The 15,543-nt window shown below is 33.1% G+C and overlaps 1 protein-coding gene across 6 annotated transcripts in view; it reads right to left on the bottom strand.

The window, feature by feature from the left end:
- Nucleotides 1-323: 323 nt before the first annotated feature.
- The window catches only part of TJP2 (tight junction protein 2), a 155,976-nt gene continuing 140,756 nt past the window's right edge, over nucleotides 324-15,543 (bottom strand). For 3 of the 6 annotated variants that reach the window (XM_056806235.1, XM_007498574.3, XM_001373773.3), the window contains 7 exons: nucleotides 14,936-15,146; nucleotides 10,794-10,894; nucleotides 8,723-8,935; nucleotides 7,347-7,457; nucleotides 3,638-3,970; nucleotides 3,005-3,090; nucleotides 324-1,406 (listed from right to left, as the gene is read on the bottom strand). In XM_056806235.1, the coding sequence (XP_056662213.1) occupies nucleotides 1,241-1,406; nucleotides 3,005-3,090; nucleotides 3,638-3,970; nucleotides 7,347-7,457; nucleotides 8,723-8,935; nucleotides 10,794-10,894; nucleotides 14,936-15,146 (1,221 nt within the window). In that variant the 3' untranslated portion in view covers nucleotides 324-1,240. The remainder of the gene's footprint in view (nucleotides 1,407-3,004; nucleotides 3,091-3,637; nucleotides 3,971-7,346; nucleotides 7,458-8,722; nucleotides 8,936-10,793; nucleotides 10,895-14,935; nucleotides 15,147-15,543) is intronic. The other 3 variants (XM_007498575.3, XM_056806234.1, XM_007498576.3) reach the window with 2 other exon arrangements.

Here is a 15,543-nt window from a genome sequence, read left to right as displayed (position 1 = left end):
CATAGGCTGGTTATGAGCATCAAATAACACTTGTAAGTTTTTAGGATGATAGTAGACACTTAATAAATACTTGTTCCTTTCCCCTTTCCTCTCATCTATAAGGGATGGGGGAGGGTAGGCCAACATTATTACTAAGGTCTCTTCCAACTCTAAATATTTAAAACCACCTCAATTTATCAAATAAACCAAGATATATTTTCCTCTTTTTCTTCTTTTCTAAATGCATTACGTGTTTTTTGAATCATATATGCTAAATCAAGCTACAAACAATACACTTTGAATATATGTCAACTCTAAGAAACTCAGCAGCACACACTGAAGCATTGCAATGTACTGCTTTTTATTTGGTTAACACACAGTCCTCACTGCCAACATATATGTGTGCATACACATACATATATTTATATACATATATATTTAACAAAGCACAACAAGATGTGCTTTTCTAGAGTATTTATTTGATTCCGTGGAATTACAAAGTTAAAAATCATAATGAACTGAATTTCTACACCACCTTTTTGGTCTTCAAGCTTTTCAGTAGTATAGCCGCACTACCAAGGACACCTTTTATAGATATTTTATATACATACATAAGCACACACAGAGAAAACTAGGACTTGTGGAAAGTATTACATAGACAAAAACCTTGGCAATGCGATGCCATGCAAGAAAAGCTGTAGCTATGAACAAGTATAAAAATTAGTCAAAATACTCTTTAGTTCATTATGGCTTTGCATAATTATCAGAGGAAGAAAATTTAAGACATTTCTCATTAAAGGCACTTAGAGAGCAGTAATAAAATACTTCTTTGAACTTTTTCTCATTCCTTTTCTTACATTTCTGCCTATGCTGGTGCAATCTCCTAAAGGCAGTTGTATTGAAGAAAAAGTTGACATTTTAATACAAATATTAAAAATATTAAAACAAATTAATACACCTCTTTTAGTAGCTTTTGGTCCATGTGAAACAAGAAACAGCATTGGGACTATAGTGTTTCACTCAATGCTGATCAAGCAACAAAACCCTAACCAATTCACAAAAAAGATGTGTTCTAGTTCCAGTGTATGGATCTTACTCAAACTATAGACTTCTCTCCACTCCACTCCCACATCCCAGCCCTTAACTTCAAACCCCTCCAGATCGTCAAAGTCTGCTTTAACTGAAAAGTTGCCGTCACTATGATTTACTAGGAGTGCTAGTTTGATGTGGTGATAGGCACACCTCCGGAAGGCAGTAAAATCTATAATTCAGTGTCCCGGTATCTGGCTGGCTGTCCATAATATCCACGCTTAGAATGTTCTGACAACTGCTGGCGGTATTCTTCTTCTTCAATGTCGCTGCCATAACTTCCCTTAGAATCTTGGTATAGTCTTGAAGGTGGTTTCTGAGGCTCAGGGGGTCTGAAACTAACAAAGTGAGTATATCAGTTACATAATATATCATTTCTTCTCCCTTTCAATCAGGGACTCTTAACTTTCTTGGAGGGGAGTGCTATTGTCATTGTTATTTGTGGTATTATGTACCCTTTAGTAGCCTCATGAAGCCTTAGGACCATTTCTTATAATAATATTTGTTGCTTATATTCATAACTGAAGGTAGTGCTAAATGTCAGTTAAAGATTATTGAAAACAAAGGTATATTTTTTTCCCATCCAAGTCAATGGATCCCTTAGTGGTCTGTGGACTCTATGTCCACACTCTAAATGGTTGTAGTGATACAACAAAGAATCAAAACTCATGTAAGGAGGGTCATTTTAAATTAATTTCTGAAAAGGGTGGAAAAGTTAATATTTTTTCTGAATACATAAGGAATTTTTTCTACTCTCACCTAAAGTTAGTATGAGAAAAATGATTAAGTCCATAGCCCTTGGGGAAGATGTTAACTAAAGAACTGATTCATACCAGTTTTGCTTTCATCTACGTGAATGAGGTTTGTGACTTTATTTAAGATAATAAGTTTGTTTTCCATGGGGTGTGGAGAAGTAATTCACAGCAGGGTGGATAATCCATCAGTCTCAGTTATCCATATCAATGCTCCTCTTCATTGAGAGTGATGATTCAAATGAGTATCATACACAATTTCCCCTTCTTTTAATAAGGAGGAAATTTCCATTTATGATATATTATTATAAAACTAGACTCTAACATCTATATGGCATACTCATAATAAGGAAATATGATTTTTCCCCCTTTCTGAGAACAAAAAAAGCAATCTAGCTTACAGCTGGCCAAGGGGTAAAACATTCTTCTAGTTCTTAGTATTTAATAGTACTTTACAAAAATTAGTCTGAGAAGTTTTATAACTTCTTTGAGGCAAACATTTTAGCAAATGAATCCTAATTCTTTAAGGGACAGAATGGACATCAAAAGGTTTAAAAGGAAGGAGGCAGCTGAGTGGTCAGTGGATTGAGAGCCAGGCTAGAGATGGGAGGTCCTGGATTCACATCTGGCCTCAGATACTTCTTAGCTGTGTGACCCTGGGCAAGTCACCTAATCTCCACTGCCTAGCCCATACCACTCTTCTGCTTTGGAACCAACACATAGTATTAATTATAAGTTGTAAGGTATGGGTTTTAAAAAATGTTTAAGGGTTAAAAGGAACTTGAAATCACAGAAGAAAATTCTGTAACAATCAATTCTAAGATCCATGAGTTTCATTGTCTTTGTGTTAAATACCATTGCCATTCAAATGGATTTCTCTCATATAATCTGATAGATCACTTAACATTTCATTTGTCCCACTGAGAAATAAATTAATTAATTTTGAGTATATTCATAGAAACATTTGACATCTCCCTCATCCTTAGAAATTTTTATTTTAGTCAATCAGTAAATTAATTAGTTGACTTTGAAAATAAGTCCTCTGGACTTTTCTAGTATTCAGAAAAATAGAAAGAAGAACCTTTCTGAGTGCTTCAGCTAATGTAGCTTCAGAGAAAGCCAAATAACTAAAAACATCATAGCAAGACAGTTAAGACTTAAGGAAGACTAGATTTGCCCCTTACCTTGTGACCTGGGTTGAGTTGAGATCTGGTTTTGGTGCTTTGATGGGGACAGCATAAATGTCAGGATGTTTCTGAGCAATTTCAAGCTGTGATGAAAGATGAATATGTTAGAGAATTGTCCAATGGACCTAAAGGGTATTTCCTTTCTGCTTCCCAGGCCCAGAGAAATCATACTAATGGAGTATTTGAAACATATGCATGACAGGAAGCAGCTCTGTAATCAATTTCTAGGAAAGGAGGAAAATTGAATGGGGGTTTTTCTGGGTGAGTTGTATATAGTGACATTACCAAATATGAAAAACTCCCATTAAGATTCATGTTTGGCTGTGACAGACATGACCGACAGCAAGTACATCCATTAGACAAACAGAGAATCCAAAACCTTTTATTTATGGTAAGGGGACCTTTTATTTTCAGTATTTTTGGAAGCAGTTTAAATTTTGAATATTCAACAACATAAATGTATTCCTCTTTAGAGGAAACATTTTTCAGAGGCCCTGATGCCTCTTTCCCCCTTTTTAATATTCAAATTGAAGCCAATACACTAACATGCAAACATTTACCCAAGAGATCCTATATCTATACAATAGATAAAACAGCCTAGGCAGGTTTCATTCTTAAAATATATTTTACCCTTGCATTCTGTGCTTCTTGGAGTTCTTGCATTCTCTGTATCCTTGCCTTATGATCCATCTTCTCAAATATTTTAACTTTGCCCAGAACTGATTTTGGAGCATTGTTTGCTTCTTCCCCATTTCCTCTATGCTCCTCATTTTCTTGGGAGGGGAAGGTAGGTGTAGAAGGTTTCAATATCGAACGTCCAAAGGCAGGCTTTAGAGGAACAGGTGGAACATATGGCTTGGTGGCTGCCCCTGGAATTTCATTACTGGCAGTAACAGAGTTGTTTGGTCTGTATTCATAGGACTTGGTAATATCATAAGGTTCATCTTTGTTTTGGAGTTTGGCCTGCAGACAGCAAAAACATATTTAGTTTTAGTTTTCATCATAGAATCATTGGTCTAGAGCTTCAAGGAACTGACAACTTCCTTTAGTCTTACTCCCTCATTTTAGAAATTGAAAATGAATACTGTAGAGGTTAAAAAATAATTTTTCCAATGCCATAAAGGTAGAAAAAGTTAAAGAGTTAAGATTTAAGTAAGAGAATACAAAGAAATTAAAAATATTAGAATAGGCAATAAGGAAATGATCACCCTTTCAGATGATATGGCGGTATACTTAAGAGAATAAACTGAAAAATTAGTTGAAATAATTACCTTTAGCAAAGTTAGAGAATCTAAAATATACCCACATAAATCATCAATATTTCTATATATTACCAAAAAGACTCAGCACCAAGAGAGAGAAAAAGAAATGCATTTAAATTAACTGTAAAGAGAATATAAAATACTTGGGAGTCTACCTCCTTAGACAAACAGGAACTTTCACTTCACATGGTTGAACTAATGTAATAAAAATGACAATTTTACCTAAATTAACCTACTTGTTCCAATCAAAATGTCCCAAAATTATTTTATAGAGCAAGAAAAAAAAACTCCACTGGTGGGACAAAAGGTAAAGAAAATTAAGGAAATCCATGAAAAGCATGTGAAGGAAGGTAGCTTAATAGTATCAACTCTCAAACTGTATTACAAAAGAGTAATTATTAAATTAATCTGGTACTGGGTAAGAAATAGTGGTGGATCAGTGAAATAGATTAGGTACATAAAAACCTAATAATAAATGACCCTAGTAATTCAGTTTTTTGGTAAAACAAAAGAACCAAGCTTTAGAGACAAGAACTCACCATTCAATGAAACTACTGGGAAAACTGGAAATGGTATGGCAAAGACTGGGAATGGATCAACATCTGATATCATATGCCACGAAATGGTTAACATGTGTACATGATTTAGACATAAAAGGTAATACCAGAAGCAAATTAAAGGAGCATGGAATAGTTTACCTGTCAGATCTATGAATAAGGGAACAATGCATGACCAAAGAGAGAGAGCATTATAGGATGGATAATTTTGATTATATCAAATTTAAAGTTTTTGTATAAATAACACCAATGCAACCAAAATTAGAAGGAAATCTGAAAGCAGAGAAAAAAGGTTTATGAAAGTATCTTTGATAAAGATCTCATTTCTCAAATACATAAATAATTGACTCAAATTTATAAAAATTTATGTCATTCTCCAATTGATAAATGGTGAAAGGATATGAAAAGGCAGTTTTCAGATTCAGAAATCAAAGTTATTTATAGTCCTATGAAAAAATGCTTTAACCTTCTTGATTAAAGAACTGCAAATTAAAACAACTCTGAGGTACCACCTCACACAGGTCAATATGACAGAAAAAGAAAATGATAAATGTTTGAGGGGATGTGGCAAAATTGGGACACTAATGAACTATTGGAGTGACCTCATTCAAACATTCTGGAAAACAATTTGGAATTATGACTACAGAGATCTAAAACTGTGCATTTCCTTTGATCTAGCAAAAGGGAAAAGGACCTATTTGTAGAAAAATATTCATAGCAGCAGTTTTTATGGCAGCAAAAAATTGGGATATAGGGATGTCCATCAATTGGGGAATGGCTGAAAAAATTTTGGTATATGGTTGTGATGGAATACTATTGTGATATTAAGAATGATGAGCATCAGAAAAACCTGGAAAGGCTTACATGAACTGATGCCAAATGAGGTGATCAGAACCAGGAGAGCACTGTACACAGTAATAGCAATATTGTTTGATAAACAAATGTAAATGACCTAGACATTCTTAGCAATACAGTGATCTAAGGCAATACCCAAGACACATGAAATGCCATCTGCCTCCAGAAAAAGAATTGATGGAGTCTGAATGCAGACCAACATTATATTTCACTTTCTTCTTTTTTTGTTCAAGATCTCTTCCAAAAAATTACCAACATGGAAAAATGTTTTACATAATTGCACATGTAAAACTTATGTCAGACTACGTAATGTCTTGGGGGGGAGGTACAGAATTTGGAACTCAAAATTTTAAAGCAATATTAAAAATTGTTTTTATATATAATTGGGGGGGGGGGGAACCAAATACTATTAACGGGAAAAAAAGTTTTAAGATTTAAACCAAGGTCCTAGAATCAGATTGAGCTGGATGGGGCATTAGAAGGCCAGGTAGTGCAATATTTTCATTACAGATGAGGTTAGAGAGGATATATGAAGACTCAGATTTTGAACTTAGGTGTTCAACCTACAAAACTTGATTCCAGCATCTCAGTATCCATTTCTATAGATACTCTGATGTTTTAAATGGTATTACAAAATAGGAAGGCAAATAAGCACTAATCAAGCAGATCTCTCTTTTCCAGGAGGGTAACCATGAACATCTTAAGGAAAACTAATTAGATCAGATGTCCAAGTCTAGATGCAAACTCTAAGTCTTATCCTAGAATAAAAAGAATACTGGGCAACAGATTACTTGTTTCAGTCAATTCAGGCTATATCAGCCTATAGACTTTAACTACATATTGTAAAAGTCATTAATATTTTTTGCTTTTGATTAAGACAAAAATTTTCTCACTTCTTACCTATATATGAAAAATACTTCGGAATAGAGTTAAAGGAAAATATTTTATTAGAATGAAAATATAATACTACTTATGAAATAGCTTTGATTTGTGTTTGGAGAGGAATCAGATCAGATAAGTCTATATTACTTAATATTTATTTTATGTCACTCTATATTCAATATGTTAGTCTGGGTACAGAATCTGAAAATCACAAAGAAAAGGAGAAAAGGTTCAGGGAGAACCAACTCTCAAAATTTAGAGAAAGAGTGATCATTTTCTATAAGGAAAAATGCATATATTTAGAGATTCTAAATTCCTAACTTCCAATGCTTCTAACAACTCTATATTAAAAGATCTGAGACCCAATATTTCCTTTCTTAATACTTAAATATTTTCATTCCTTTATGTTGGGTCCCAGTAGGCTAAAATTAAAAAAAAAAAAAGACCTAATATTTACATAATGCTTTAAGGCTTGGGTAATCTTATATATAAACAAACATATGTATAATGATATATATGCATGTATATGTAATAATCTCACTAAGACTTACAATAATACTCTAATTTCTACAGGTATTAATAGATCTGTTTTTCACCTAAAAATCCGCTATGGTAGGACTTAGAACACACGTCTATCCAATTCAAAATTTAGAGCTCAATCCAATATGTTTCATTCTTAAAGAAAGGAAGTAGGTTTTTATTTTTATGGGACATATGACTAATATTAGGTTGCCATTTTGAGAAAAAGAAAAAAAAAGCTGCTTTTCTCTCCCATCAACATACCTTTGGTGGCTCAGGCTTGAAAGCTGGAGGTGGGCTAGTATCCCTAAGTTGGTCTCTACTACCAGCCCTCCTCATCTGACCTCTTGGCTCTGGGCTGGGTTTCCTTATGCTCTACAAGAGATGAAGGTTCACTTACAACAAGAACATCAATGCAGAGACATCTAAGTAATGGTCAGGTTTTTTTTTGCTTCCTAGAATATTGTCTGCTTGGTGATGGGTCTAATATAGAATCAAATTTTGAGTAGAATTCAGATATGCTTATTTAAAAGAATCATTTTAGAAGAACATAAAAATATAAATTTCTATGGTTTTTTTTAGCAAAATATCTTGCTCTGCAAATTTCTATAAGCATACACTATAGAGCAATTTCCTTTTCAAAGTAAAAATCTATTTCAGTAAAGCATAAACTCTTTGATGATCAGGGATTGGCTCATAGTTTTATATCTAGTAATAGGCTTAATAAATATTTATTGAATTGAAAATTAAAGCTAAAATATTTATTACTTTTACTTTTTGTTTGATCTAGAACAGGGAATTCACTAGCAGAGGGAAATCTCCCTATTGTTTCTTAAAGTCACCTGGGGCACTAATATATTAAATGACTTGCCCCAAATGCCTAGTTTGTCTTGCCTGTCTCTGTCAGATGTAGGAACAGGACTTTTTCTTCCTGACTCTAGGACAGCTCTTTTTCCTCTTCCACATTATGTCTTTTATTATTACCACTTAATGTAACTATTTCTGAACTTTATCTCAGAAAGACTAATAATAAACCTCATATAAACTTAAGTGTTTTTTCTCTAAAACCCCTCTTTTTAGTTTTATGTAGCTGTTTTTAGGAAAGAGTGGCTATTTCACTTAATTTTACTTTCCATGTTCATTTGATAAATAGCAAATTCACAAATTTCATTCATTGAAATCAACTTTGGAGCAAAAGAAAAATTTGGCAGCAGTCACATACATATATATAACCTCATCTGAATATATCAGTGTGCATATACACAGATGTTTGTGTATAAAACACACATATACGTGTATTGTGTATATGCACACATATTAATCATAATGTTTCAATTTGAAAAAATTAAAATAGAGGAATCTATTGGAAAGGCTTTGACTTTTGCAAGATAAGAAAGGTTTAAAAAGGGGAGGGAGAGTAAAGGAATCAAATGACAAATTTGAAATACATGCAAAAACAGTAGTAAAAAGGAACATTCAACTTTTAAGAATCCGTAGCAGAGCATTTGTCTATCTAGACTACCAATGCATACCTTTTACTATTTAGTTTATTAACAAATGATTGCCAAGGTCACCAAAACTCTTCTTATTGAAATAAGTGAATGAAGAAAGGAAAAAGAGAATGATGAATAATTCCTCACCTCTTCATGTAGTACTGGTTCAGATGAACGAGTAATTGAAGAAACTTGGGGTTCCTCTGCTGGTTCATCAAGCTCATTATCAGTATATGCACCTCCTTCTCCATCTGTGTCTTCAAAGTCACTGATCAAGCGGCTGTCACAGCTCAGATAGTCAGCACCCATAGCAGTTAAGTAGGACATTCGGTCATCCATATCATCATCCATCCCTTCCAACTGGGGGATCAGGGAGGAAAAGAAGATTTTGTGGAGTTCATAGAGTTTGCCAATAATATTGAAAAATAATGCTCAAGAATATTTTAAAAATCACAGAATGATTAGACCAATCTTTTAAAATGATTTTTCTTTGATGGGTTAAGACTTTATAAATGCCTTTAATATTTTAGTATTCCATTTTAATGACTCTCCTTTTGAGTTTTAAATGTTGACTAAAATCTTTAGTTCTATACTTAGGCACAAACTAATTTCTTTGTGCCAATCTTCATACCACCTTAGATAAGCCTTCTAACATGTGACTGTAATCACTCAAAAATGTCAATAGTTCTCTCATCTACTAAATCAAGTCTAAAATTCCAAAGGTCCTGTACAATTTCACGCTAACCTATCCTTCTTGTTTTACTAGAATACTCCCTAACTAGAGTAGTCAACACACCCTATAAATGTACTGGGACACTGAATTCTATAACTTTATTCATAACGTTTGCTTTTTCTAGAATCTCTTTCTCCCACATATTCAACCAACAAAAATATGATCACCTCATTCTTCATGGCCCAGCTCAAATTCTATCCCATTTTCTTCCTCCACTTCCAACACTCACAAGAAACTTATTTATTACATATTGCCTAGTATTATAGCTATTACTCTATAAGCTTATCTCTTCCTCTTACTCAGTTCTTAAGCTCCTTGAAGGCTAAAACCATAGCATGTACAACTTTTCAGCTCACACAGAACCTAACTCAATAAGTGATTAGCTCACTTAGAAAATGAATACAATTATACAGTGTACTAAAGTCAATCGCAACAAATGAACAATTTCAGAGACCTACAAATCTTAAAATAGCAATGATGTATCTCAAGATGATGGTACCAAAGAAACCAGGACTGGAAGCCCCTTTTCACCTTCCAGTGTTAACCGCCTTAAAACTGGGGGGGGGGGGGGGGGGGGGGAAGGGAGGGTGAGTCGGGGGAGCTGTAGGGGAGCTTCTTTCTATAAGCCCCACATGAAATTCATCTCCCAAAAGTCTTTCTCCCCCTCCCAACATTCTCCCTTTGCACTAAGGGGGTTTGTTCTAGTCATATCCTTTGATCTACTTGTCTACAGTCTTACCACTCTCCCCTTCTTATCCCTGCACATGAATTTTTGTGTTAAGAGTTCATGACACTTTTCTTATTATTAAGTATTATCATTATGGCTACAATTACTTGGACTTTGGTAATTTTCATGTAAGCAAAACATTTGTGTATGTGTTGTGCATATATTTGCTGATTCTACAGCAAAACATGGTAGGGGTTGGGCAATGCAGGGTTTTCTTTGTTGGTAAGGAACTGATACATGTCTATTACATTTTCTCTCTGAAGAAACCTCAATAGAATCTATCCTAGTTTAAAATATTTCTAGCAAAAGAGATTTTTATAACTACCTTTACTCACTTGTTTCAAATAGGACTATTAATTTCTCCTTACCTCTATCTCTAGGCAATTAATTTCTTTAGCTTCTAATCTTATAGTTTTAAAACTATCTTCACCCCATCCCCCGAATTTGCTCTTCCAATTTCTCCATGTCTTTCAAAAACTATGTACTCTGATGTGGATATAAAGGAATTTTGATACTCCTTTGTACCTTAAAAGTAAAAAAGAAGAACTGTGTATAGGTTTTTCATACATTGTATATGGCTGCCTTTTCCAAAGTTCCTTATTGTTTCCTACTTGTTGCAGAAAGATTTATTAAATTTAAAACCTTGGTAAATGTAAGTTTAATTCAGTTTTTAGGGCACAAATCATTCTGTCACTACTTCATTTAGATTCTGAAAATGAGAAAGTTGGATAGAGTGGTAGGACATCGATTTTAAATACCTTTCCTTCTGATACCCAAACTGCTTCTCCTTGTTGTTGGTGAATTAAATCTTTTAAGCTGCCAAACCAGCTGTCATTGGTTGAATTGAGATTAATTGTACCTATTGAAAACAAAGACACATTTTCATAAATTGGCTCTATTTCCCTAACAAAAGATACTCTACTTAAAATGTTGCTATTTCACCAGGCCTATCATATTAACAAAAATACTAAAAATATCATACTCATAATAAAAAATTTCAAAAACATAAACACTAATAATAAAAAAAACCTAACATTTAGATAGTACTTTAAAGTGTGTGAAGCACTTTAAATATGTTACCTGATTTCTTCCTCACAATAGCCTTTTAAGGAAAGTGATTAAGTGACTTGCCCAAGTTCATTCAGCAAGTAATGGTCTGAGGCAGGATTTGAACTCAAAACTTCTGAACTCTGTCCAGTGCTCTATTCATTGAATCACCTAAGTATGTCTATATGAGAAATATTTAAATCTTAAGACTCAAGATAAAATTAGAACTCAGTAATTTAGCTATTAAAACCATAAGCATTGTAGCTTTAACGGAGACACCTCGATCACTCCAGCCCTCTAAATTTGCATATGAGGTAAGGTAAAGGGAGGTTAAATGACATGTCCAAGGCAATGTAAGTAATAAATGAGTGAAGTTGAGGTGCAAAGTCAGGTTTTCTTATTTTATTATGATAGCAGAAACTCACATTTGTGGCTTTCTTCTATTTCAGAAAAGTCTCTTAAAAACATCATTAATAACAATTGTGACAGAATATTTTCAGAATCACAAAATACTATATTATAGAGCACATATATAAAAAGGGATTACATAAAATTATTTACCTATATAAAAATAACAAACCTTATTAATATACCTTTGATTTAATTTAAAAAATAGGGAACTCCATGAAATCCCAACATGTTTCCAATATAACATAGCCTTCACAAAGTTGCCTGAACCTCAAATAGATTAAGTAATTTGTCTGCCTGCCAGTTAAATGTTCTTGTAAGATTTACTTGTTTTTACATCTAAATTCCTAAGTAACTCTCTCCCTCCTTTCCCTCCTTAATCTAGAGAAGGTATCATTAAAAAATTATGTATTGCTTATTGAAAAAAAACCAGTGTGTTCTATGAAGGCGAACAAGTTATTCTTCAAAAAATATCTGTTGTTGGACACAGTGTTCTTACCCATTTCACTCTTCATAAATTTATGTAGATATTTCTATGTTCTTTTAAAAATTAACCTGCTCATCATTTCTTCTGGATTTCTTATGTATTCAATCACAACTCTATGCCACAATTAGTTTTGCTATTCCCCAATTGATGGGCATCCCCTCAATTTCCAGTCTTTTACCACCACAAAGAAAGCTGCTATAAATATTTTAGAACATATAGGTTCTTTTTCTTTTTTCCCTGTTCATCATAGAAAACAAACCTTATAGTGGTGTTGCTGGAACAAATGGTTTTAAAACTCTGTAGGCATAATTCCAGACTACCAACCAAAATGATTAGATCAGTTCATAGTTCCACCACCAGTATATTATGTCCACATTTTTTTCCCACATCTCACCTATCATTTTGCCCTTTTGTCATTTTTAGTCAATCTGACAGTTATGATATATCTCAGAATTGTTTTGATTTGCATATCTCTAATCAATGATTTAGAACTTTTTTCAGATATATATAGTTCTTCCCCAAACCCTCAATTATAGTATTTTTCATAGTATGTATTACAAAGAAGTAATTACCAAAATTATGTGGTACTAGATAAGAAATAGATAGAACAACTGACCAGACATACAACAGAAAGTTTTTAAAAGATCCAAGCTGTTGGGAAACTGGAAAGCAATCTGACAGAAAATAGATATAGCCTCATCTCACACCATTTAACCAAGGTAAGATCAAAATGGATACATGACCTAAGAATAAGCATATTAAAATAGGAACATATTACCTATCAGGTTTGTGGAAAGGAGAATAATTTATGAATGAGATAAAGAGCATTTTGAGATGTAAGATGGATAATTTTGAAAAAAAAATAAATTAAAAAATTTAGGTACAATTAAAACTAATGTAAGCCAAGATTAGAAGGAAATCAGCAAATTTGGGGGGAAAACACATAGACAGTTTCTTGGATAGAGGCCTCATATTTAAAATATAGAGAGAACTTTGTCAAATTTATAATATGAGCCATTCCTTAAATGACAAATGGTCAAAAGATATGAACAGACATGCTGGTTACATGCTAGAGGTGAATCTTTATCAGTCCAACTTTATCACTCTATCCACTATCTCATGCTGCCTCTCCCAAAAGAAGAAAATGTTTGGGTTTTTTAAAAGACTTTATCATCATCATCTTTATAGCATATTAACACTGGAGGAAGTACTAGACAGTGAAGTCCTAAATTTGAATTCTGCTACTGACAATTCCTTAGTAGTATGAACCAAGGATACACACCACAACCTATTTGAACCTCAGTTTCTTTATCTGTAGCACATAGAATATTGATAGAATCTCACCGAATTGTTGTGAGGATTAGAATGAGAAAATGAAAATAAGTCTAATTTAATGATTATCATGCATGATATTAAAATATTGCTCAATTCCATAGCTTGTATATGGATTACTATAGGAAATTAATCCTAGGTCACTTCAACAATATTCAGCCAAAGGATTTAAGGCTATTGCCACCCAGTCTGAGTTGGTGGGTGTTCAGAGATAATAAATAAATTAGCCTGAATAAAGTAAAATCTTCAAAACAAAATTTATAAGGTAGATCTTTTTGTTTAAAAAATGCTTTTAAATTAAAAATATTTTGATCATTTGTGGGTTTTAGATAATTTATGATTTTGTTCCCCTCTAGTAAATTTGTTCTGTAGTAATGGTTATTAAAAACATTATAAGTTTCATTGCATTTTTCAATTTATGCAAGATGGCATTTACTTAAGACTATCTTTAAAATTTTTATAAATGAACATTCACAGAACATTAAAAAGCAAATAGGAAAAAAGATATGGCATTAGGAATATAGCAATATTATTGGCTTTTGCATGGTAATAATTCAAAACATTAAATGCATTGGAATATAACATTATATATATATATGTATATATATATATATAAAAGAGAGAGAGAGAGAGAGAGAGAGAGAGAGAGAGAAGAGAAACACAGAGAGCATGAGTGAGTGTGTACGTATATATAGAGAAGAACATAACCTCAAAGTTGTTCTGTGTATATATATATATATATATATATATATTCACATTTTAACTCTTACAAACAGGAACAAAACATTAATTGCCTTTGTGTGCTTTGGATACTCAGGCCCCTTCCAACTCTCAAAATTCTGTGAATAATGCCCATAACCCCACTAAAATAACATCATCCCACATAATGGATCTACATCCACTTGTTTAGATAAATCAACAAGAGTCTTAAAGGAACCAAATACGACAAATGATTTCATGTACCAATAATTCAAGTTCATCAGAGTCTAACACAAAAAGTTCAAGAGAAAGGCTCTTAGATTTGGAGCATACAAATTTGCCATTTAACTGCAGAACATACGAGCAATTTGTTTCTTTTTTATCTTTATCTTTCCTTGTTTCTTTTTCTCTCATTCTCTCTCTTTGCATTTTAATATTTTTTCAAATTACATGTAAAAACAATTTAAGTTTCCCAATTCTCTTCCTCCCTCCCCTTTTCCCTGGCAATTGGTTTCAAGATCCCAACTGAAACAAATCAAAAAACCTTTCTGCTAGATAAAAGCAATGTCTTACGGTAGAAAAAAAATACTGCTTAAAGAGTGAGAGTTTGGAGATTTATATTCTGTCTCTGACACCACCTGTGTGATCTTTGTCAAGTTGTTTAATCACCCGAGACTTCAGTTTCCTCATTTTTAAAATGAGAAGGTAAGACTAGATGGCTTCTGGGGTCACTTTCAAATCTATGAAAAAGAATTCTGATATTACCTAATGACCTTGAAAGGCATATTCACATTGTCAGGTTACATTGCTTTTCAAAGTCTCATAAACTCTTTTCCAAATTCCCTATTTAAAGTTTACACTTATTCCTTCCCTCCCAAACCCTTCTTGCTCCATTATTTAAAGAACTACAGGTGAAAGCTTGCTTACCTGTAAAAAGATGAGCACAGGTCTTTTTTAGTTTATTGGCTTGGTCAAATAACTTCCGAGAACTCTTGTTAGATGTAGGATTCAACCTCTGCCTCATTGTTTTCACTCCTTGTCTAGAGTCTGGGTTGAAGAAGATCACAACTGGGAACCACTGGGTATAGTTTAGTAAATCCACAGCTTTAGGAGTCACATCTAGTAGAGCATGTTTATTCTGTTATGAAGAGGATAATGTTGATTTTGTAAAATAGGAAAAGGAAAAAAGGTATAATAGACATAAGACAATTGAATGTTCAGAAATCAGTCATATCATGATGGTAAACAAAGCAAACAAAAGAAGCTCCAGTTGGTAATATTAGGACATAATCACCTAAATATAATAAAGAAACAATTTTTTCAAAATATTCATGTTTTCCTCAGCACTTCTTTCAAAACAAATCTTAAGTTATTAGTACATTGTGAGGATTCTGTTAAGAAACATATACTCCAGAAACGACCTGCTACTTATAAATACATTCATAATTTCCTTTCTATTAAAATCTTTAACTGATCTTGCCAAAGTGATCTCATATACCTTCCTACCATCTTATAATCAAACTCTTGAGAAAAAG

Source organism: Monodelphis domestica, chromosome 7 (assembly GCF_027887165.1).
Source record: "Monodelphis domestica isolate mMonDom1 chromosome 7, mMonDom1.pri, whole genome shotgun sequence".
NCBI classification, from domain to species: Eukaryota; Metazoa; Chordata; class Mammalia; order Didelphimorphia; family Didelphidae; genus Monodelphis; species Monodelphis domestica.
This window is presented reverse-complemented; position numbering and strand designations above follow the sequence as displayed.